The sequence below is a fragment of the Tigriopus californicus genome, chromosome 8 (assembly GCF_007210705.1).
Source record: "Tigriopus californicus strain San Diego chromosome 8, Tcal_SD_v2.1, whole genome shotgun sequence".
NCBI classification, from domain to species: domain Eukaryota; kingdom Metazoa; phylum Arthropoda; class Copepoda; order Harpacticoida; family Harpacticidae; genus Tigriopus; species Tigriopus californicus.
The window spans coordinates 7,708,320-7,731,856 of record NC_081447.1 but is presented as its reverse complement, the minus strand read 5'-3'; the positions used below and the strand labels follow the sequence as shown (position 1 = coordinate 7,731,856).

General features: G+C 42.3%; 1 protein-coding gene and 1 long non-coding RNA gene across 2 annotated transcripts in view; one reads left to right on the top strand and one right to left on the bottom strand.

The window, feature by feature from the left end:
• Positions 1-6,453: 6,453 nt before the first annotated feature.
• LOC131884711 (uncharacterized) overlaps positions 6,454-23,537 on the top strand; it is a gene marked incomplete in the record, with an annotated part of 24,790 nt that continues 7,706 nt past the window's right edge. Inside the window, 5 exon segments of the mRNA XM_059232571.1 lie at positions 6,454-6,949; positions 17,535-17,755; positions 18,142-19,412; positions 19,602-19,792; positions 21,341-23,515. Coding sequence (XP_059088554.1) covers positions 17,546-17,755; positions 18,142-19,412; positions 19,602-19,792; positions 21,341-23,515 — 3,847 coding nt within the window.
• On the bottom strand, positions 17,603-18,097 carry LOC131884725 (uncharacterized). The gene is made up of 2 exons (XR_009373751.1): positions 17,837-18,097; positions 17,603-17,778 (listed from the first exon to the last, which is right to left on the bottom strand). It is a non-coding gene; the product is annotated as an uncharacterized LOC131884725 (long non-coding RNA).

Sequence of the window (23,537 nt, the reverse complement as noted above, 5' to 3'; positions counted from 1 at the left end):
GGTTTTTGGACAGTTCATCAAAATGCATATTTTTTCTATTTTAACCTTATAAATCACATTTCACCTGAAAATTTCTTTTTCAAATAAATTCAGGGAAATTTGATGGAGCTTGCTCTCATTTAATGTTGGAATTTCAATAAAAAGTTAATTAAAAAGCATTCTGTAAAACTTTTATTATTTGTTTCAAGTTGGAGGTTAATGCCATGGATATCAGCTTGATACCCTCACGACAGGATAATTGGATGGCTCCTCAATGTTCATATCTTTTGATGATTTTTTACGGCAATGTATCTACAGAATGGAGTCAAAAAGCCTACGAATTAGGTGACGAAATGCAATATCAAACCATGTCAATGGCGCAAAATATTTCTTTTAGGCCACAATAAACTAAACTTTGACATTTCGGTGTTGAAAGAAGCTAAAATTTGTTCTTGTACCTCACCTTCTGAAAGTAAACGTAAACATAAGTCCTCGGACATGTCTTTACAACCTTGTATCTCGGTGATTATTAAAGACAAGCTTGCGTTGAGCCCACGTTGGACGACAGAAGAGACATTATTTGCGGATAATGACAAAGTGATTTTTTAGACAATAAGCCTTTAAGTAGCCTCATAAGGCTAGAGAGTTGACTTGAAGAGAGTCCCTACACTCTTTAACCTTGTGCAAGAACCTCTAATGATTTTGCGTTCTAGATGCACCAAAGAATGAACCATGATATACAAGATCTTATAAGCATGTTTTTGTCGCAAAATGGCTTGGGCATTTTAAATTAGGGTCATTTTACCATAGGGTGTTGAAGTTGACTAATTGTTTTCAACCAGAAATTCAAGGAGTAAATAAATAACTTGAAAGTCTTGAAGAGGTTGCATCAATAATGTCAAGCGCCTTCCGTGCAATTGATTATTTTTTAATCGCTAATTTAACGTCAGTGCGAAAGAGTTTTTATTTTCATGATGGATATAATCACACCGATGCTATGTTCGGTTTTCATCTGACAGCCAATTTTCGTTCAAGCAAAACGAAAAAATACCTTGCTGGCAAAGCTTAAATACCAAAAAATCCTATCGAAATCAACCTTCCTTTTGCATTAACAAACGTTTTAGAGTAGTTGAAGAATAAAAGAATGTACGTATAAAGAGATTTATGTAGCATTTTTTAATCCTATATATGGACATAGCATGATGAAAAAGGCTAAAACATTTTTATAATCCCCATGGTAGGTGTCAAATCATTTAACTTTTTCGTTAGTTACCAAAGTGAACAGTTTCTTAACCAAAAACTTAAGCTGAAATCCCAGATGATTGTATAGGATTTACTTGATTTATATGCGTGTAAATCCTGAAAAGTGAAATTGCATCAACTACTTTTTGAAGGAGCAAAAGTGCATCTGCTCCACTCGGGGAGCCAACTGATTGTTGTACATTGACTTTGCCTAAATTCGAATTTTTACATTCTCAATATCTTATACAATGATAAAACCGTGCCTCGCAATAAAGGGGCAATAGTCGTTCCTGAACGAAAAGAACGGATTACATTCATAATTGCTATGGTTACAAAGAGTAATTCAAACTCGTTACAGTTACTTTTTCTAAAATTGAGATGACCAATATTTAAGATTTTTTTGCCTCATCAATTCCATACTTTAGAAAAGTGAGGTTTTGATTTGTTTCAAACTAATAATCTAAGATAATCTTCTCGTCTTGAACTGCTGGGATTCCAATCCCGGTAGCGGTAAGGAAGTCCCCCCCCCAAAAAAAAGAAAAAAAAAACCTGCTAAAATTTGAAGCTTTTCTGTCAACATGTAACACTAATGAGCATTGATTTGGTTTATTTGCTTGCCACTCCATTGGTTCTATATTCATTCTTGGCTATGCTTATTTGGCAAGATGTTTGCCAAGTTAATGGAAATGTATAATAAGAAAATCACGTATTTCCAAAGTTTGACCTGCGTACTTCACGTCTAAAACAAAATCAGTCTTATGGTGATAACATTTCTCTTGACTTTTTTAAGTTGAAACTTGGGTGCCGCAAGACGCATTTAAAAAGTCAAAATAATTGTATATTCTGTACAATTGTTTTAGAGTATATTCGATAGTTTTATTGGTTAAGGTATCAAAATTTAGGTTAGGTTATACCATCGATTTTTTTTTTAAGTCAACGCTTTAAAACCTGATTGTTGACTTCGCCTCTACTTTTTTTGCTGAGTTTTTAATTAAAAGTTTCCAAAATGTATTTTCCAAATATGTAGCCTCTTTCAAAATACTTGTCGAGTATTAGTATTATGTGTGTTATCTTTTCATGAAGTAAGTATTATGTAGGTATTTCACATCTAAAGCTGGGATCTTTTCCTGGTCTCGACTATTGATTGTTGAGGATTTCCAACCATGTCGCAAAAAGTTACGATGGAAAAATAGCATTAGACATTCTCAAGCTTATAAAGCTTCCCTGTTAGAAACTTGTACACTTTATATCGTAACGTGGACAATTAGGAAAATTTTCAATTCGGATCTTCCTTTTTCAAAATACTTGAAATGAAAATAGTACAAAGATGGCAGTATATGTCAAGATTGCCCTTTGCTTAAAGCTTCCGCAGTTATGAAGAGAGTAACTAAAATGTTAAGGCCACTCTGAAGCGTGAAAAAAAGGAACGAGTAACGTAAACTTTTGAGATTTTTTGGGTTTTTCTTTTTCGAAAAAAAGGAATCAGCTGCGCTTTGCCCATCTGTGTCGTTCTTATTTCCTCGTAGTGTTAGGCTCTTGGAGCAAGAAATACATAAAATAATCTCAAGATCAATGTCATTTTAGAGAACTTGCCATTTGAAGTACGTCTTGGTGAGAAGCGCAAATTGTTCATTCTTTGCTTTCTGAGTTGTTCAATTTTGCTTACTCTCGCCCAAATTCTTAACTCAAGTTAGATTTTTTGAAGGAAGCAAAACTTTTTTACTTAATCTTTAGCAAAATAATGTTTGAAGAAGAGGGAGGGAAAATAGTGCACTTATGTATTCAGTGAAAAAGTCCAATGTCAATGCGTTAGATTGGCTAATGGTTACATAGAAGTGTCCTAGGTGGTGTCCCAAGTCGGTTGTTGCCATTGGTATCAGACTTGCCGGGGCACCAACAAATCCTGGAAAAAGGGGATTGCCACCTTTGAATCTCTGATCCCTTTCAGTCCTCTCAAGTCTCAACCAATCCATCAGTTCCATGAATCCTTGTCAATATCTTAATTGTGTGATTTGTGCTGTCCTCAGCAAGAAGCTCAGTGCATCCTTGATGATTAAGGTGAAGTGTCCACAACCGAGCAACGATTCCGCTCAGAGAGAAATTATTACCCAGCGCGCAAGCAAGGTATGATGGTAAGGTACCCTATACCATTATTATTTATTATTCTATTTGTTCTTACATAGAGATACGAGACACACAGGATCATATGATATATTATGTTCTTTATATATTATTATATTTTTTTATTTTATAATAGATAGAGTTTCTAGTCTATTTATGCCAGATTACAGGCGTCACGCGATCCATATGTTGGTGTACTATATGCTGCTATATAGCAACCGAGGAAGCTACACTATGCCAAAATAGATATTGATAAATTTTATGTCAGTGCATAACTAAGAGTCTGATAACATTGGTTGACTAGGCTTGCACAACGATACTTGAAAATGTAGTTTTTATAGTGCATATATACTAATATGAGCTACTTTTAAAGAATGCTTATTGAACAAGAATTGTTCGTTTTGTTTCTTTAGCAAAGACATGGCAACTAGAAGTCTTGGCATTTGCGCAAGCACTTCATCAGGAATTATAACCACCGTGATACATAAGAAACGTGGTTGTATTTGTACGTGCCTTGATTGAAGTTATACAAGATCCCAAAGCTTTCATGTACAGGAGGCGATGAGGAAAGTTCCGTCAATGCAGGCAAGCCAATGTACCATCCTATCATGCCCAAAACACTTGAGAGTGGAGCAGGCCTTCCTCAATCTTCTATTATTCCCTTAGTTTTTTCAAGCTCTATGACTTTGTCATGTCTTGCTCGAGCGCGACATCCTTATCCTCGATCCTACTGTTCGGTGTCCGGGCTTCCATCCATCCATTTAGCTGTCTTGGGTCCATTACTTTTCCCCTTTCTTTCTCGCGGCCAACGATATTTTGGACTTTTTCTCCCTCCCTCCTCTGAATTTCCGTCCCTTCAGCATCTTCAGCCTCGCTCGGCCTCCATCTATCCGTCCAGAGGGAGGGTTGAGGGAGGAAGAGAGAGAGACTCAAGAGAGACTGGTGTTTCGGTCTTAAGCATGTGGCTATGAGCGAGAGGGCCGACTGAGGCACTCATCCTCCGAATATTCTTACTCACGCGCCCCAGGATCAATAACAGGAAGAGGGGGGAACGGGGCCAACCCGAGAAATGGAATGGAGAGAGAGAGAGCGAGAGAAAGACGGACCAGGCCAAAAGGTGGCCAAGGGGTGACATCAGGGATGAGAAATTATTAAAAGCCATTTTCTACCACCTGGCAGGAACTGGTGGCAGAAGATGGCAGAAATATGGTCCAAAATAAGTGGCAGAAAAATGGCAGAAAATGGCCAAAGTGGTAAGAAAAATATAATTTTTGTATTATTCTAAATCATCTTTTCTAGTATTTACGTTCACTTCCGTTAATTTTTAAGCCTACCTGTATGTAGTTTGACACGTTGGGATGGGTATTTTGCATCACATGTGAGATACAACCACTAAATGTAATTGGTGTGTGATCGAGTTTTGAATTTTGCCACCGCAATCGATTGAGTCAGGGATGCTACTTGATCTAAACTTTTTAAAGTCAAAATGACGACAATTGCATTTAAAAAAGTTATATCGTTATTCAATAATAATTTTGATGAGTTTGAAAAGAAGTGTAAGTGTTGTGGCTAGGCCTTGGATGCTGCAAGTGGTCTATGGATACAATTTTATCAATTCAATCAACCATCAAAACAGTATAAATATCGATATTTGAGGAACATTTTGCATTTCAGCCAATGCTATAGCAATATGCTTTGTAGCAAAAAGACACTTCAAGAACTTATCCAGCCCATATGATTCCTTCTTGTCTTTGACATCTTTTAGAATCAAGATCGGTCATTCTAAACACCGGGCAGCCATTTTTGACCACCTTCCAGCAATTTCTGCCATTTTTTTGCCACTTTCTGCCACTTTCTGCCATTTTCTGCCATTTTCTGCCATTTTCAGCCACTTGTGGCAGAAAGTGGCAAAATTCGATAATCTCGATTTTTCCCATCTCTGGGTGGCATAGATAGGCTCGCCTTGTCTTTTCTAACTTTCTTTCTTGTTCTTCTCGATTGGGGAACACGAAGAACGACGCCAGTGCCATCGAGCGGACAAAACTTCAAAGTTTTTCAAAGATCAGCAGGCAGGCTGGCTAACCTCGCCGCCTGGAGTCCAGGATCGATGCCAGGATCGACGAAGAAGAGAAAAAAATCCAATGTTTAGAAACACATTCGTCGGCAGTGAACACGCGGTCCGTCCGTCCATCCATCTATCCATCCATCCAACGCTCAGTTTGGCTGTTTTTAGGCAGTCACGGTCGGTACACCACGACCGCCAGCAAGATTTCACAACCACCGGCAGTACTACCACAGCAGGCCTCCAACCCAGTCAACCATCCTCCAACGAAAGGACTCTTCGCCTGCTATCTCGCGTAAGGGGCCAAATTCCGAGCCTGCTTCTCTTGTGACTATTCCCCTCGTTCGTTCATTCCACTGAGACTAGGGCGAGGGCCTGGCCTGCCGTATTGACTCGACCGTATTGTCTGTACCACCCGACAGCGGATGGATGGCCCAACATGGTCATAGTGAACGTGGAATTTACTAGGAGTAGTGGTACCAAGATTCCGGGAGGGGGGTGGTACGTACTATCGGACCAACATGTTAGATTCGCCGGCCCACAGAACCACCGACTCTCAAGGCTCTTGTTGTGGTGGTGGTCCCCGCAAGAAATCCACTTGACGGACACATCCCGATTCCTCCGGCCCTGTCCAAGTAGTTGGCGTGAAGAGGCAAGAGGGCAGGGGGCTGCGGTTGTGACACCCAGTCGAGTGGTCGGTACATCTGGCCCAAGAAGATAGGGATGCTACCATACCCGGTGGTTTTCGCAATTTGATCCAGTGCCTTGGCTGCGGATTCTCTCTCTGCTGCTCTTGTTCCTGCTGTCCGTGCTGCTGTTGTTGTTGGTGGTGGGTTTGGCTGGGATCCCTCTCCCCGGTTCTGAAGACAGGCCAACCCGAGACAACCTCGAAGATCGAGAAGAGAGCGGCTGGTACCACAACTTACGCCTAGTAGACTCCACGCACGCTCACCACTGAAGAGAAGGAGGAAGACGAGGCCGAGAAGGAGCAGATCTTTTGGGCCAGTTCGTGGAGTGAAGGTCTCAAACTCAGAAGGTGACAGAGAGAGAGAGAGAGACGCTGAAACCGTGCCACAGATAGACCCAAAGAAATGCGATAAAAACGAGGCCACCGTTAGAGAGATGAGGCTGCCGACCTTCTTCTTCCATCTTCCAGTGCCATTGCCGACATTTAATGTTGACACGAGGCTGTGAGGCTTCTCATCAACACTCTTGGCTCTTGGAAACGATAGCTAGCGTCTGGACCCCACACGTAGATGGGGCCCCGAATTCGTGGTGATGTGTTTTTTTTTTTATGATTATTTTGTGCAATGAATGTGAACGGCGTGAATCGGCGAGTGATGGTGAATGCTAATACAGCTCAGCAGGCGCTCCGAAGAGTCCGGTGATTCGAGTGTGTAACGAGAGGCAAAGGCCAAAGCGATCTGCCAACTCTTATGGGCTGCAAAGTATAATTATCAAAATTGTTCAGAGTGTTGAATCATGCCTTGTGCCAATATTTGCCAGATCGTTCCGAGAAACCTAGCTTTGGATGAACCCATGAAGGTAAGACATACGTAGGTACTCTTTTTTTTTGTTTTAACTTAAAAAGCGTCACTTTGAACTACATCTTTGCGGCTGGCTAGAGAATTACTTTGTAAGAACTTGCCAAATTCCGTCGGATGTGTAGTGAAATGTAGAAGGAAAATAACGTTGATTAAAGCCGGATTTGAACTAACGAATTGAAAGAAAGCTTGTCAACCTCTCACCAAGAAAGGTTTCATCTTCGCTCCTTAAATTTGAGCTTTAACAACAAGGAAAAAGTGACTTAGAGAACGACAATTCTCTAGAGTGACCCCAGATAGGAGAGCTCCTCCAATAGCAACCTTGTTTCCCAATTCAGATTTCATGTTTTTCGAACGAAATTTCACTGGGTGGGTAGTATTTTGGGGGAAGGGTGAATCCCTGCCATCAGGGCAGGTCAGGAAGGAAAGAGTTTGAAATCGTAGTCAACCTCAAAGCACTTGAAAGTGAGATTGGGTATTTCCTATGTGCTGTAAAGGCTGAGTTGTGAGTGAGAGAGATAGATAGAGGGGAAAGAAGAAGAGGGGGAATTAGACCGATTTGTGCTACCCTCTGTGTTGTTTCTTCTTCCTTTAAAGACTTGCTCCTTGGCATGACCCACTACTACCCACAACAGACTTAACATTTTCAATGTGAAGAATATGAATGAATGCCTTGATGTCGACGGGGGGCTGGCTAATCTGTATCGCTCGTTGCCAAGAGAGGGGATGAGGTCATAATGGAGAGATGAATTTGCATAAGTTAATTTGCAACAGTGACATTTTTGAATGGCGAACCTTCTCGGGGTCGTCGTGAACTTGAGTTCTTCCCTATCGTGGCTCACTCTGATGTTGTTCGCACCATGCCTCGTTTTACGCTTTGCCTTGCCAAACCATCCAAACCATATTGCTCCCGCGTGCAAGGGCGTGTTGCAAGTCTGGATGGAAAGCTTATAACTCACTCGTCATAATGACGGATGGCGATTAGCTGTTTCTCTTGAATTTGAGTGTTTCATTCGTATGAACAAGAGTAATGTACTACAACGATCATCTACTTTGCCTCCGAAGTCTTCAACTGAAAAATGTTGGGCAAGACTGAGTGGCTTTTTACTTATCGTTTGAACGAAGCAATTTTGATGAGAGGTCCTCTTTTTCTAACTTGGTTTTGAAAATGGGCTCTGTTTTGGAATTTGTAACTGGAATCTCTAGATTACTGTTCAAGATTACAAGATCGTTAAGCCGGTACGCGATCCCAAAATCAAATCACCAAACAGGCCGAAATCGGATCAACAATGGAATACTGTACATTGTCTTTCAGGGACAAACCGGAATGAGAAGTGGGGTACGTTGTTAAAAAATGAAGGTCCTACATTTATGTCATACACTACGTTTTGTCGGACATCAAAATCCATTGAAGAATGATATGCTTCCATCTTGATACCAATAATGTGATGTGGTAATGCTCATCACCTACATCTGAGAAATTAGCTTTTGGTCGGACGGTGTTGCAAGTCATTTTGACTGATGCTCCCAAATTGAGATTGACAATTACGCTGTGCTGAGAAATGTACAGAAAATGGCTGGACAACGCGAAAAATCTTGTCAGAAAATGTGACTTCCGCCACGGTTTGATCAGTGGAGGTACTGCTTTGTTGCACTGATCTACTCGATCCAATGGTGTATTATCATTTTACGGTCTACTGCCGTGATGAGATTGTACCGCTACAAAATTGTTCTTCTTGACTAAACTCTCTTGTCTGCTTCTCGTCTCCATCTGGATTTGAAGATTTACAGTAAGTTAGTTTCTTTTCCCGCCCATCTACAAAAATCCATGTTGAACTTGAAGTTGAATTCAAACTGCTATTCTACAGAAAGATTGGGACGAAGCTAGAAGCTACTTTAAACGCGGGGGAGTAGTACTCCGGCTTCCTTAAAAGTCAGTGATTTCTTTCTGTTTTCTTAAACTTCTCGTCTTGCATGTTAGTAGCAAATGCCGAAGGAAAAAATCCCTGGACTTCAAACTAGAAATTGACTGTAGTACACTTCCTTTGAAGTGCGACGAGAGTGAAGAAAACAAAATGACGACGAGGGGGTATTTGCTTTGCTTCAGTTTTCCATACAAAACCGCACGGAAGTAACATGTTTGAATGAAACTGAGTTTTCTAATCGAAACACTCACTGGCCTACCCAGTTGTCTTCGTCAAATCTGGCCCAAATGCTTGAGTATGAGTATGTCGTGGTTTCTTCATTTTCGGCAGTGCTAGGAAGACAACTTTTCCAATAGATCCTTGCATTCATCTGGCAAATTCCAGTTGACCAAATGACGACTTCACCGTATGGTAATTAACAAGTGCGACCTTCAAGCCAGGACTCGTGGGCTTGTTTTGGTTCGGAATCTGTTCAGTTACAGTTTGACCATTGAGTGTCTAATAACGAACGATTAGATGATTGCATGCATCAATATGGTCCAACCCCTCGGCGTATTCAGTGATCACTTGCCACCTGGTCGGGTTCCAGTCTAATTGGAGCTGGCCATTCAATCTGGTTAAGAAATCTAAATTTGACAGCAGGCTTGATCAAAAGCCAGAGCAAAGTCAAAAGAATCTCATGCATCCCTAAATTCTACGTACAGGGCTTCGTTATTGCATATTTTTTTTTGTCATGCTAATTCAAAAAAGTATGCCCGTTCTCGTGAAAGAGGTTGTGTGCTCTCTCATTTAACGATTGACGTTTTGTCCTATTTCTTCTTCCAAAGCTTAACGAGCCAGGCCTCAGGTTCGAGAAGTGAAAGGATTCAAATTTCTTTTGTATTTAAAGAGCCCCTTTTGAGGGTCTCCTCCACCTGCCTGTGGCAAAATGAAATTCCGTCTCCATATCCTAATGTGCCAAGATAGCGCCATTGTGTCTTCGGACGATTTCCAGTACTGCAATTGTGTAGCTACCCTTAAATTGATTAAGCAGTTACAAGGCTTTGACAAATGAGGATCGGGAAAAAAAACCTTCAGAACACTTGTTCGCGGTTGACAAAATGTAAAGTAAACCATGAAAGAATACTACAAATGTAAGCAACAAAGTGTGTCTAACTTGATTCCCTCCCATGGCTCGCTCAAGGATTTTCAAATTCATGGATCGTCCCAGACAAATTGGTCCACTAAATTCATTGGAAGAATGAGTCCAACGAAGTGCAAAAAGGAAAGAAGGATTCCGCTTGACTTCTCGGGTTTCAGCTGCACTTAAAGGCTTCTTCTTGGACTTCACAACTACCATATCCTCCTCGTTTGTTCACATTGGACTCATTTGGCACGTGTTGTCCTTGAATGTGTGTTCGTTACGAGGCCATCAAGATTTTAAACGTAGATTCATTCATTCATCTCCAACCCCTATCCTGTCTCCTCCTCCTCTTCCTCCTCCTCCTCCCAGTCTTAAAAAGGTATTGGCTGGCAACTCGACGTAGAGTGGAGTTGGTTTAAGCTAAGGTCATCATTTGAGGTTAACTTCCCTTCCTAACTGATATGATAATAAAGTTGCGCTCTGTGTCCAAGGTGGATCTACCGTTGACGAAGATTGGTTAAGTAATGGCGGCAATGAGGTGGCCAGAACGACTCGAGTGAGTCACTAAAATTTTCATTTAGACAGGAATAGAGGATTGTCCGTTTAGAGCTGACACGCCTCAATTTGAGTAATGAGTCCTGTTCCTAAGTTCTATGATGAGACGTGCACTTGCGGGATATCATTGCAACCCCTGGACGTATGAGTAAAGTATCAACAAATCGGCAATTGCTAGGAGCCAGACTTTCACTTGAAAGTGAGTCGAGAAAATTGGTGAAAAATTGACGTAAAGGCAAAGTTTTCTCACCACCTGCCCTCAGGCAGCCACCGAACCACTTTGAAGGCAAGAATTGAAAGCGAGTTGATTCGTGCAAAAGACGGGTCCTTTAGCCATGGGAATATAAAGCTCAAAATGTCCAAGGTGTTTGTTTTACTTGATTAAGCTAATCACAAGGCTATAATTATTATGAAAACAAGGCATCTTAGGAGAGGCACAAACGAAGATTTTTCAGGGGGATTTCCTGTTCCGCATTGCACATCCCTCCACTTCATCCACTTCATTGCCAACATCGTCTTGGGCGGCATTTAGACGTTAGACCGCACGAGTTAATGAACGGAAAACTCATTTCACAATCAGATGATCAACTTTCACATAATCTTAAATTCTTTGGAGGGAAGCGATCCATGGCTCAGTGCGACAATCTTCCTTCTCAAAGAACTCCTGGCGATTGCAATTCGTCGAAACTGAAACCCGACGTTGGGTTTGAAGTGACTAATGCTCGAAAAAGCTTTGAGTTATGACTGGCCAATCACAAATTTGGGATGTTCGTGGCATCGTAAAGAAAAATTTCAGAATTGTTGATGGAAAGAATCACTTTGTCTTTGACTTCTTTCTTGGACTGACAGACCGCAAATAGCCTGTCTTATGTAACGAAGTACGATCCAGGCCCGTCATTGACAGAACTAGAAGGAAAATCTTCCCCGTAGTTAATCGGTGTCATAGCTAGGGTGAAATCTCTAGCGAAAGGAAGCTTTTCAAAATGAAAAAGATTTTCTTTTCGAATGGTTGTTAGCTCGTTCATTCGAGCGCAGCAAATTATTTCACATTATTCAGCAAAAACGACGTTGCAGCCAATAGGATCAAGAAGGTATACCAACCCTTGGGTGTGTATCAATATTGTTAATACGAGCCCAAACTTGCTATTCTTTCGTACAATGGAAACGTCGCCTAGTCACTTTACCCAAAAATGGTAAACCCTAGACAAAAGAGAAGGTTTCTCTGATATTTTTCTCCTCATCAGACGAACATTCAACTGATTAATCTTATCAAAATCTGGCGCTACTTTGTTAACAACAGATTCTTTGGAGATAAATTCGTCAGTCTCGAATTGCGATCAAAAAAAACCAATCGCGTACGAGATCAAAACCTTCGAAAAGTGTTTCCTTCCATTTTAAGGAGTTCTTCGTTTCGGAGTAGAATCAGTCTCTATGGTGAGATCAATCTCAACCTAGCATCGTGTCTATTCACTCCGGAAGAAGCTTTGTTTTTTGGTCATTCCGCTCCGTTAATAGTACGTATATTAGCATCCTCGGCATTGCGGCTTTTCATAACCCATCATTTTCAATTTAAGAATACATTACATTTCATGTCCGACCAGTCTCAACAGGGTCATGGTTTGCTTTGTCTCTCAGCCTACTGTCTCTATGAACAGAATAGACCGACGATCAGACAGCTCACAAAGCATCGTAATCTGGTGTGGGAGGTACCAATGAAAGCTTATGGAAGCTCATAAAAAAGTTGCCTTTGTTTTTTGTTTGACTAACACCTCAACTACCCAAGACACCCAAAACTCAAAGCCGTCTGCTGCTCTTTCCTTGTCGTTAATGAATTCAGTTTGCTATTTTGTCGTCGCTTCTCAATCCCCCGTTCCTCATTAGTGTGCTAAAGGAATGCTTGAGAATGTAAGCCTCGTGTACAGTTAAGCACATCATTGGGAGAACCTTTTTGAAGCAACTTCAATTCGGAAGTGCAAGGTGATGAAAAAGTACATCATGTATTACTGTAATCGTTTTGTGAAGCTTTTCCTCCGTTGTCACGGTACTTCAATTGCCATTTGATATGTTTCAACTACGCTCTTAAAACCTTTGATGATACTTGTTGATGTCATGAAAGAACAACGAACCTTTTTTGATTTCTAAAAAAGTCGAATGTGACTCAAAAAGGTCACTCAGTCATTTTAAAACTATGGACGAACATTACCAAATGGCCAATCCTTATAAAAAACAGGACCATTCCTATTGTGATAGCGAAGCACTCTCCAAGTACACGTATGATCATGAAAAAAATGAAACAGAGTTGCCAAGCTAAGCTTAAAGATGATTCTAATTGAGTTTGTATCGATTCATCTTTAAATTCTTTTTAAATTCCTTTTTTGACTCACAAATGACTATATTTGTTTTAAAAAAAGAAGTTCTTTTCTAAAAGTGTCATCCAAAGTCTCAAGAGCAAAATTGAAAAAAGGAGAATAGCAACTTAAGAACCGTGCTGTGTAATGCATGGCTCGCATTCGGTAGTGTGTACGTCCGAATAGTTGCGATTTATATTCTGTCGGGGTTCCCGTTTCTCACCTGCCAAAAGGGGAAATGCTCTTTGTTTTGTTCTCTTTCTTGTATAGGAGACTTGCGTTGCATTCAGCTACTTATCAAAGTGTCTAAGGGTTTTCAAGGGTGTATGAATGATTACAACGATCGTCTTGAGAGTCCATGGCACTCTATGTAGTATTTCTGGTGCCTAACTAGCTCTAAGTGATCGTATGCAGCTTTAGGCTCGGTTTTATAATCCAGGAAAGACACATAAGTTCATTAGAAAGATCAGATTCGTATTTCATGGAGCGATTTATTTGGATTTTGTCCGCTCTAGTTCGTCAGATTTCTTTGATTGGCAAGTAGTGTTCGAGCAAGGTTAAGACTTGTGATGCACTGATATCCAATTTACTTTCGATATTTCTCTGACTCAAGCCACCAGCCCATCATCAATTTCTCATTTCATCTGTCCTACATAACCGCCGAACGAGCCTGTAAACAGGGTCGCCCATTTGTTTTGAAGAGACGAATATTTGCCAGCTTTGCCAATCAAGAACCCGTTTTCGGTGAAAGAGTTTTCACAAGTGAGATAACAGATAAGATTAGCGCGATCTTGATGGTAGACCTAAATTACTCACACTGCCTGATGGTGTGGCATACGCATGTATTAGTAGGCCTGGCAGTGCTTTTGAGAGATTACAAGGCACTTTCGCTTTTATTCCCTACTGAACTACGCGAGGATCAATTCCGTTGGTGCTATGGTTTGATGATCTATCACGCTCCTTCCGTCCCTCCTTGATGCATGCAACCACGCGTTTTTCAAAGGCTCAATGTGTATGTATTATTGGTGGGATTTCGCCAGGGCCACTACCTTGTCTGCGCTTGCATATCCCATTCAATTGGACATCACGAAGATATTCAGGTTAGGCCTGCTACGTTTCACCCCCTCAACAGGCAACCTGTACAGCCACTCAATTCATCTATCCAACTGGTATCACTTTGAGCTCCTACCTAGTTTACGTTCTACTAGGCACTACTAATACTTCCACTGCCATAATCACCACCGCCACCTCTTGCTTGAGCACATCTGGCTAAATCAAAATGAGCTTTTTTGTCGTGTTAGTAGATAAAACAGTCGGAAATGAAAACTGCTTGGCTGAGATCATGCGTTTTGGGAACGAGAAGAGGAGAGTGAAATACCCAGGGCTAGATATCCTCCAATTTAGATGATTGATCCAGATACCCATGCCCTCACTCACATTTTGCAATAATGATAGGCCAGCTAAAGTGGCCTCTTAGAGATGGAAAGCAGGACTAGGATAACTCGTTTCATTTCTCCATTGATGAGATACCAGGATGTCTAGAAGCCACTCGCAACCTGGTTGAAAAGGAACAATATGCTATTTTTCAAAGTGCAGCACGGGTTCACAACAAGTCAAACTATGTTCCCGAAGGAGCATTGCTGGTCAGATACGTAGCAAGTTCCATATGTATTGTACTGTATATATCACAAGCCAATGCAGGAGGACGAATCACCGCCGTTTTTAGATTGGCTAATTTGCATCAGGCACTTTGAGAAAAGTAGTCCATGTAGCGTCTTCAAGTCTTCAAATGAGATTGTTCAAATATTGTTTTACTTCTTCTGTGGGTCTTGCTTTATTGCTTGATAGGTTTTTTTCGGTGATCGCTAAGCCGTCTTCTTTGAATAATATTTTCGTACATTGCTCTCGCTTTCCATGTAATAACCTACAGGGTAAGTTTTGATCTGTGAGTTTTCCATCCTCGACGTTCACATGTTGAGTCTAAGGAACGACTGAGAGTGTTCGAACAAAAAAGTTATTGTTAATATTTGACCAAGCGAGATTAAGATGACGAGGGAAGAAATGCGAAACCCTCTAGAATCCTCTTTGGTCTTTCCTCTCTACCTTAAAGCTAGGCATCTAAAATCAGTGATCGTTTCCCAGGCTTAACACTGTATTTCTTGGCATGCAGCCGTTTTCTAGAAGGCAATGTACGTGGAAACGAGAAAAAAAAATGTGGTCTCTCTTTGGCTTGGACCTTGACATCAGCGCTGTACTATGCACTTGGTGCATGCATTCAAGGCAAAGGCACCACGTTGGTTGTCCGTTCTGTGGTATGGTTCCTATCCAGGTCAAATGTTCACTGTTCATCTGCTTATTCTTACAAGGACTTCATCTATCCACTCCTCGTCTTTCATTCTTCCTCACCTTTCCATGCGAGAAAACGAGGCGGAAGGCCAGTCTCTTCTTTGGGGTTATTGTGGTTACATGGGCTAGCGTCTCTGTCAAATGCTGGATGCTGGATGCTGGAAGTTGGTACTGGTACGACCTGAAAGTGCTGTGTGCCAAATAATGGGGTTCACCTTCCGCAACCATGATGATAGCTCAAACTATTGGGTCCAGTACTGTCGGCAAGCTTAAGATAATCAGGAAAAACATTAATGTGGTTGGGTGTTACATGTTTTGCAACAATGTTGGCTCAAGAAAAAGCCTTCTACCACTAGGCGGGGTTTTCTCTTTGACAGGAGTTTTAGCAAAGAATCTATTTTGTTCAGCCGAATGAAGAGTATAGGAAGCTTTGCAAACCAATTAAATCGACTTGATCCTCGTTATAGTGAACGTGGTCGGCTGGTTTCGAATGTCAGGTTCGTGAAATGAAAGTGCCTCATAGTTGTTTACAAGGTTTGCTAGTGCACAGGCACCCCTACCTACTACATACTGTACATGGATGGATGGATGGATGGATGACTGGTGTGTACAATGCACAACTGGTACGACTATGTACGTCGGGAGGGTTTTGAGACCAACCATGTCAGTTTGTACTCAGGCAATGAAAGTTTGTTTGACTTTAGGGCAGAAATTTGTTCCCATGATATGGGGGAAATTTTCTGAACATTTCATTGTTGTACCCCCGTGTTTGAAGTCGCACATTAATTGTGTCATACTTAATCCCAGTCTGGAAATTGTGCCGAAAACGGCTAGATTTCGGATTCGTTCTACTTTCCACATAAACTGTCCAATGTTTGGTGGTGCTTGGACCAAGACCGAGACGAAAATGGACTTCAAATCTCTCTCAAGATAATATCGGCAAACATCTTAAGGAGAAAAAGATACTTTTCACGTCCGATTAAAGATCTAAACGATTAGCAAACACTTCTAAACTACTCATTTTGGGATAATTGAATTCTGCGTGGGATAGAAATGATTGAAATTCGTTTGGCTTTTCATTTTGGATGGTCACAAAGCACACGTCTGAATGCTAATAGATCAATCAGGTGAATGAAAGGTGCGAGTGGACTTGGCATAGTGTTCACGTGCAGCCTGGGGTTACATTTTGGGCTCACAAAAAACAACTTGGGAATTATTCCATTTTAGAACAAACTTTTACCAGCCGATACCAATTTTGTTCATCTCTGTTTGCCAAATGCGACAAACTCATTTGAACTAGCGATCACCAAGTTATACAGTATAAGAACCTGATGAAATGTTTTCCTTAGTACATAAACGTAACATTTGACCTTAAACTGCGATGTGTTTATGCCATCAAAGCGTATCCCCATGATTGGTTGCTGATCAGGTCAGAGAAAGCTAATCAATATCCAATTTCGATAGAAGCATCACTCATTCTTTGATGAAAAATGCACGAATTTTACCAAATCGACCCTCAACGTTGGCAGGGGTTCTGGTTCTAATTCAGGTTGATATATTCCACTAAAAACTGGATAACAAGTTTCGATATCGGAAGAGAGGATTTGAGAGTCCTAATATTGCCTTGCCATTCATTTGTGATTTTTTAGCTTTATCTTGATAAACCAAAACTATACCATATCGATCTAGCGGATTGCTTGATATTTCAATGAGATATAAATGGCTCATCATTTTTGAGAATAATCCATTCCTAGAAGATTTTGGTTCGAAGCAACTGTCTTGTATTATAGTGGTAATGTGTCACATAACTGGCTTACAAGACCAGAACGTGAATGGCGTGCCTCTTTTTGCCAACACTATGTTAGATAAGGATCCTCTTTTCAGAAAAGGGACCTTGATGATAACAACAACAACAACAACAACAACAACAACAACAACGACAAAAGCAACAGTACTAGCGTATCCTCGCAACAAATTATTCTGGATTTAGTTTTTCGTGTAGCAACTTCGTGTTTTTGCATACATCTTATCTATGATTCTGTGAATGCCGTGCGTGTGATTCAGAGGCCGCCATCGGATTTCTTCAAATTTCGACCCCTTATGTTTGAATGCATTCTACATATACAAATCCTAATCAGGGAAATGCTGAGCTCTCTAAATATGTTGATATGAACATATCACGGCTTCGCGGCTGAGAGATATCGTTTGCTTGAGCGCACTAAACAAATAACTACATACTGACTCATAACAAAATGTAGCCTAAAATACTTTCTTTGCAATCAATTTCAGGCATAACGGTCATGACTTCAGTTCACACCGAGGTTCGTAGCCCTCCAGGTCTTAGGCATCCAAGTTCGCACCTCCAACACCAACACCACCACTTCATCCACCAAAGCTTATCTTCCACCACAACCACGACAACCAGTCTCGCATCCTCGTCGACATCCTCATCCGGACACGCCCCGTCAGTTCTTCAAAGAAGATCCACCTTTGAAGGCAACAAGGACGTTGTAAGTGACTCCAGCAATTCACTCTGAAATCAGGACAACCTTTCAATTTTGTCTCATAGGCATACTATTAAAATGCCATACCTCTGTAAATTTGAAAGGGTCTTTTTTAATCAAATACACTAAGATACGAAACTTCCCGGATGTTTAAGACTGGAAAAAAAGTTACTGGAACGTTTAAATTGTTTGATCTATCATTTGCCAACAAAGAGTTTTATCATATTTGAACAATTCTTATCAATTTTATCTGATTCCATGGTTAAGGTATACAGATGGGAAAAATGGCTGATAATTCTCCTTCCTGATAAAGACGAGCCCCACTTAAAGGATGTACGCCCACTATCCGCCATCAATCTCTAACTTCACGATTGCCCTTGGCTTCTTTGCAGATGAAACCTCAGCCCAATCGGAGTAGCCATTCCTTGGCTGAGAGCTCCCCTCTGATTGCCAAGCCTGTCAAAGAGGGTCATGTATCTCTCATTGCTAGTCGCTTTCAGCAGAAATCTAGCGTGGACAATTCCTCCACAATTACCACAGCCCCCTCGGTTCCGACAGTCACTCACTCGACCTCATCAGTTCGCCCGTCTTCCTCTTCTTCCGACCCTGCGAAGAAGGCCGAAGCAGGGTCGTCGATAAGCTTGAACAACAGTAGGAAGACCTCCGAGATCATTGTCAAGAATCCGAGTCGGGCCCCTTCCGAGGTATCTGAAGACCGAAGCTCCTCGGAAAGAATCTCTCCACTTCGATCATCTCCCAAGAAACCCGTCTCGAGGACAGAAAGTCATCATGCTAGGTTTAACACGGCTCGAGCCATGTTTGAGAAGATGGGAAGTGCAGAGGAGCTGGACAATTCCACCCTTCCACCCAAGAAGGGGAGCTCCAGTCCCACCTCCCGTTCTTCTAGTGTGGGCCGAAGTGATGTGATGGGAGGTGGAGGTGTGGTTGACATGGGCTTCAAACAAAGTTCGGCCTATTTTCGATCCCGGTCATCCAGCCCCTTAAGTGCTTCTACAATGTCCAACAATGATCGAAGTCCAAGCCGAGCTAAGAGTACCCCCTCACCCACAACAGAAGGGGTTGGCAGTCACATGAATGGGAACCTCAATAGTTCCTTGCCATCGTCATCCAGCTATCAGAATGGATTGGCCGAAACTGTCGGCCTGGTCAAGAGTCGTCGTTTGTCATTCCAACAAAAGCAAAATGAGTTGGGCCAGACTAAAACGGAACAGCCGGACCATCATCCTGTGAAACGGGTTCAAAGACCGTGGATGAACACCAATCAGAATCAGATCAAGTGCAGTAATAGCAGCAATGGTGATGTGTCTTTGAATGTGTCTACCCCAAGCAACAATAACAGCAACAATGACAGCACAGATACGGCGAGCGAAAGTGTGGATTCTTCCAGACGAATCAGTGTTAAAAGTGGAAACGCCCCTTCATTGCTTTCGTCGAATGTCAAGGAGGTGCCTGCAAAATCGGCAAATCCCACCCTGACAACTCCGGTCATTGAAGAGCCATCCCCATCTGCGAACTTGGATTTGCCAGGCGATCGCCGACCCTTGAGTGCAACTGCCTCGAACGCATCAGACTCCATCGAGGATTATATCCGAAACTGGAAAAAGTCGCCTACTCGTTCTCCCGACGACAACTTATCGATGAGGTGAGTTAATGAATATTTTCATATTCTTTGTGTTTCCGCTGTCCTCCAAAATTGTACGGATGCCCGCAGATTCCAAATATTCCAGTAGACTTGCACACTTGGTCTCGAAACCTGATATGTCACTTTACAATTTGCCGTGCCTTTGTCACCCTCTTGGTGTAATGTTTCATTTTTGGCTATTTTTTCTAGTGATGACAAGATTGAAGGCGACTCAAAAGAACCATCCCTGTCGCCCGTTCATAGCCCCAAATCTAAGGACTCGCCCTCGCCACTCGGATCAGGATCATCAAATACGCACTCGTCCACATCTGGAATGAGTGCCAAGACTGCCACGCCCAACACTACCGGAAAAGTGTCCTCATTCCGGAGTAAATTCGAAGGTAACGAGTTCATTGGTATTTACGAGGTGTTAATTCAGATAAAGGAAATATGTTGCACTTTTTGGCCTCTTCTTTGTTACCTTGAACGCCGTACCCAGATGATTATGATGATGGCAACGTTTGTGAGAGGCTGTGTGATCTATGATTCACTGTTAACTGTTTTGGCAATGGAGTTTTTAGAAGTAAGTTAGTTACATGTAGTGTACACCTTGCTGAGCCAAATTATAGAGGAGAGATACGGATACAATTTGCGAGAGTGCGTGTGTGTTAGCGGCAATCTTTCGGTGATAATGGAGTGAAGAGTGGTATGGAAACTTCACACAAAAGCTGATTGAAAACCACTTTATTTGGCGATTATGTCGGTTTTTTGGAGGAGAGTGTGCGATGCTATCCGACGCCTTGTTAAAAGAAAGTTTTTGGTTGCTTCCTTCTTTGTAGTAACGCCAATTGTTCGTAAACCAAGTAACAAAGATAACAGCCTGAAGCTCTGTTTACCACGAAGGACATTTGGTGAAATGACTTTGGATTTCGCGGATTTCTATCCCCGATAGTAGAAGAGGTTGTGAACCGCAAATATAGTTTATATTCACTCACCACACAACCGATCCGTAAAATCTACTTCCTAAACTTATCAATGACGAAGACGATCAGGATGACGCTTATCTTCAACTACGCCGTACGGTAGAAGTTACTTGCTTGCTTGCTTGCTTGCGTGGTGTTACTTCTTCAGTTGAACATTGAAAACTTTGATTCGGGGCGAGCGTTGCATACCTCTGGATTCACTCCGGATGACTCTGTTGACTGGTTGGTGGGTTGTGAGGTAGTTACATAGAAGGGAGCATGGCTAATGACGAAATACATGTTCTGCGTCTGCTTTACCGATATTTCAGAGACAACCAGAGAGGTGAGAGAGAAGCTTTGGTTAGTTTTATGAGAAGACCAAATTCTCTGGAATGCCAATACCAAAATATACAATGTTCCATCGTATGTAACATTAGCTATCGGTTTAAAAAAATAGAGGTTAAATGGTATGATATGATCAGCTGGGGTTGATCATCAAAAGCCGATGCGACATATTGGACACTTTGAATTGACATATTTTCAAAAGCTTTTTGGATGTTCTTCTATGGCCTTGTTTGCGAAATTGTATGTGCGGGCGGGTTTGAGCTTCATCAATATTATTGTTGTCGGCATGATAATTATGGTGATCACCATCCTCCTCGCCATCTTCTCCTTTATTCACGGCCAACCGCTGCTTTGCGAACGATGTGTTGTAACGCTGATCATCGAAGTGCCGTCAGTCTTCAAATCTGTTTTAACAAACTGTTCGGAAGGTTCACCGAACGAAAACTCCAAATGGTCTCGTTCTTCCTACTCGCCGGTTTAGAATTGTCCCCTCAGCCAGTTCATTGTGAGAAATTCACGCAAAAGAAATGATTTCTGGCCCTCTTGAGAACAGGTGGGCCATTTCGCCTCCATGCCAAGATGGATCAAGTCATTGTGAATGATGAGTGTCTAATGTGGTTTTTGTTCTCTTTGCCATTTCAGAAATCCAAAGCACCACTGCAGCCAGACCTCCACCAGTGTCGCCTAAGCCCACGCCAGATATAGTGAAAAAATTCTCGTTCAGCAAGGGTGCGGATCATCACCAGGGCCAAAACGAGCCCGTTCAAGACCAACATTACACGGCGACAGCTTCGATAACAACGACAACCAGAATTGCTGCAGTATCCACTTCCAGTGCAACTATGACCAATAATAGTGCCAGTAACAGTAACAATCACCATCCTTATTCGTCAGAGTTCGAATTCAAATCGTTGGATGACCTCCGTTCCAATAAACTCATGGGTGATGAAAGTGAGTTGTCGTCATTGGTGAGCTCTGATTCATCCTCCTCGGCCAATCAAACCAGAATCTATGAAGTATCCGCAAGTAATCCAAATGTGACAACAAAGTGTGAAGTGGTAGAAACCCGCAACACCCAGATTCAAAGTGATGCCAACCAGCAACATCAAAAATGTGAGCTTGCGCTTCAGTCGAAGGATCAGCCGCCCATTGACGAGACCGCACTGTTTCGCAGCCTCGAACCTGCCGAAAGCCAGAAGTTTGAGGAGGAGTTCGAGAAACTGACCTCTGGGGTAGATGTCATTGACGAGAAAGAAATTGAAGAACTTTTAGAAGGTCCTAAGCGTCGAACAAGTGATGCGTCATCCACTTCAAACTCATCCAAATCCAGCTCCAGCTCCAGCTCCAGATCGAATGGAACTCGGATTGAGGGCTCCATTCCATTTGTGGATGAAGACCTTTCGGAAGCTTTAGTAAAGGAAGAGGACGAGCTCACTTTATCGGGGAGTCAAAAGAACCCAGATACTCCCGCTTTCAAGGTCAACATGGCTGAGGCCGTGAATCGAATCGTGGTCGAAAAACCAACCAGGCTCAATCTGTCTTCAAGGTACAGACCTCCTGCGAGTCTGGCTGCCAGCGAGAATTTCTCCCCCGATGATAACAGTGATAAAAGCTCTAGCAAGGCCAGTACGACCGTTATTCGACTCAACCATGATGAGAGTCGGGAGCGCATCGATTCCGGGTCCTCTGAAAGCGACGACTTTCAAGATGAGATTCAGTTTGATCCCACCATTTCCAGTGGTCAAATTGGATACAATGAAGGGGGTTTTCGGAACACACCCATTACTATGGGCGGACCGAATGATCGCAATTCCACTGCTTTCCCTCCAGACGCTTCCATTGATGGCTCCGTCGACAACATGACACCCACTGAGGCGGAGAAGTTGCTGAGCACAGAACTGAGCGAGAAGCGGCTCTCTGATGAGCAAGCCAAGGAGGTCGTGGCCTTACTGTCGCCTCCGGATAAAGAGCTACCACCCCTTCCGTTTGAGTCCAAAGAAGAGGAACATGGCATCTCGTCCGATATTGGGAGTTCAATCGAATCTTACACCTTAACAGCATCCACGAAACACGAGGTGGACACTCATCTTCCTGAAACTGGATCGGCTCTGGATAAGCTGGACAGTTTGGTCTACCGTTCCAAGTCTCAAGAGCCTGCCAGCTCAGATTATGTGTCAGATGAATCTTCTGTTCAGCAACCCAAAACCAAGACCAAGTCTAACGCGTCGGGAATTGCGACAGGTTTCGTACCCGAGAAGATCCACGAAGTGCACCACGACCAAAAGAGTGGGGTTCACTACTTCTCTGACGGTCATTATTGGTTTGAAATCGCAGCTATTGACGAGAGCTCGGCCCGTGAACGATTGCCAGACAATTTCTACAAGGCCCCGGGTAAGCTGCGGTTCTCGACCGAAGGAATTCGCCAGTTTTCCACCTTCGGCGTCGACGAATACGATCGTCGAAATGAAGATGTGGATCCGGTGGCCGCATCGGCGGAATATGAGCTTGAGAAACGGGTGGAGAAAATGGACACCTTTCCGGTGAATCTGAACAAAGGCAAGGACGGATTAGGTCTGAGCATCATTGGCATGGGTGTTGGTGCGGATGCAGGTCTGGAAAAACTCGGCATCTTCATCAAGACCATCACGCCCAATGGGCTGGCTCACCGAGATGGACGGATTCAAGTTAACGATCAAATCATTGAAGTGGATGGTAATTCTTTGGTGGGTGTGACCCAAGTGTATGCAGCGTCTGTGTTGAGAAACACATCGGGAACTGTACAATTCATCATTGGTCGTGACAAGGATCCGGAAAATAGTGAGGTTGCACAACTTGTCCG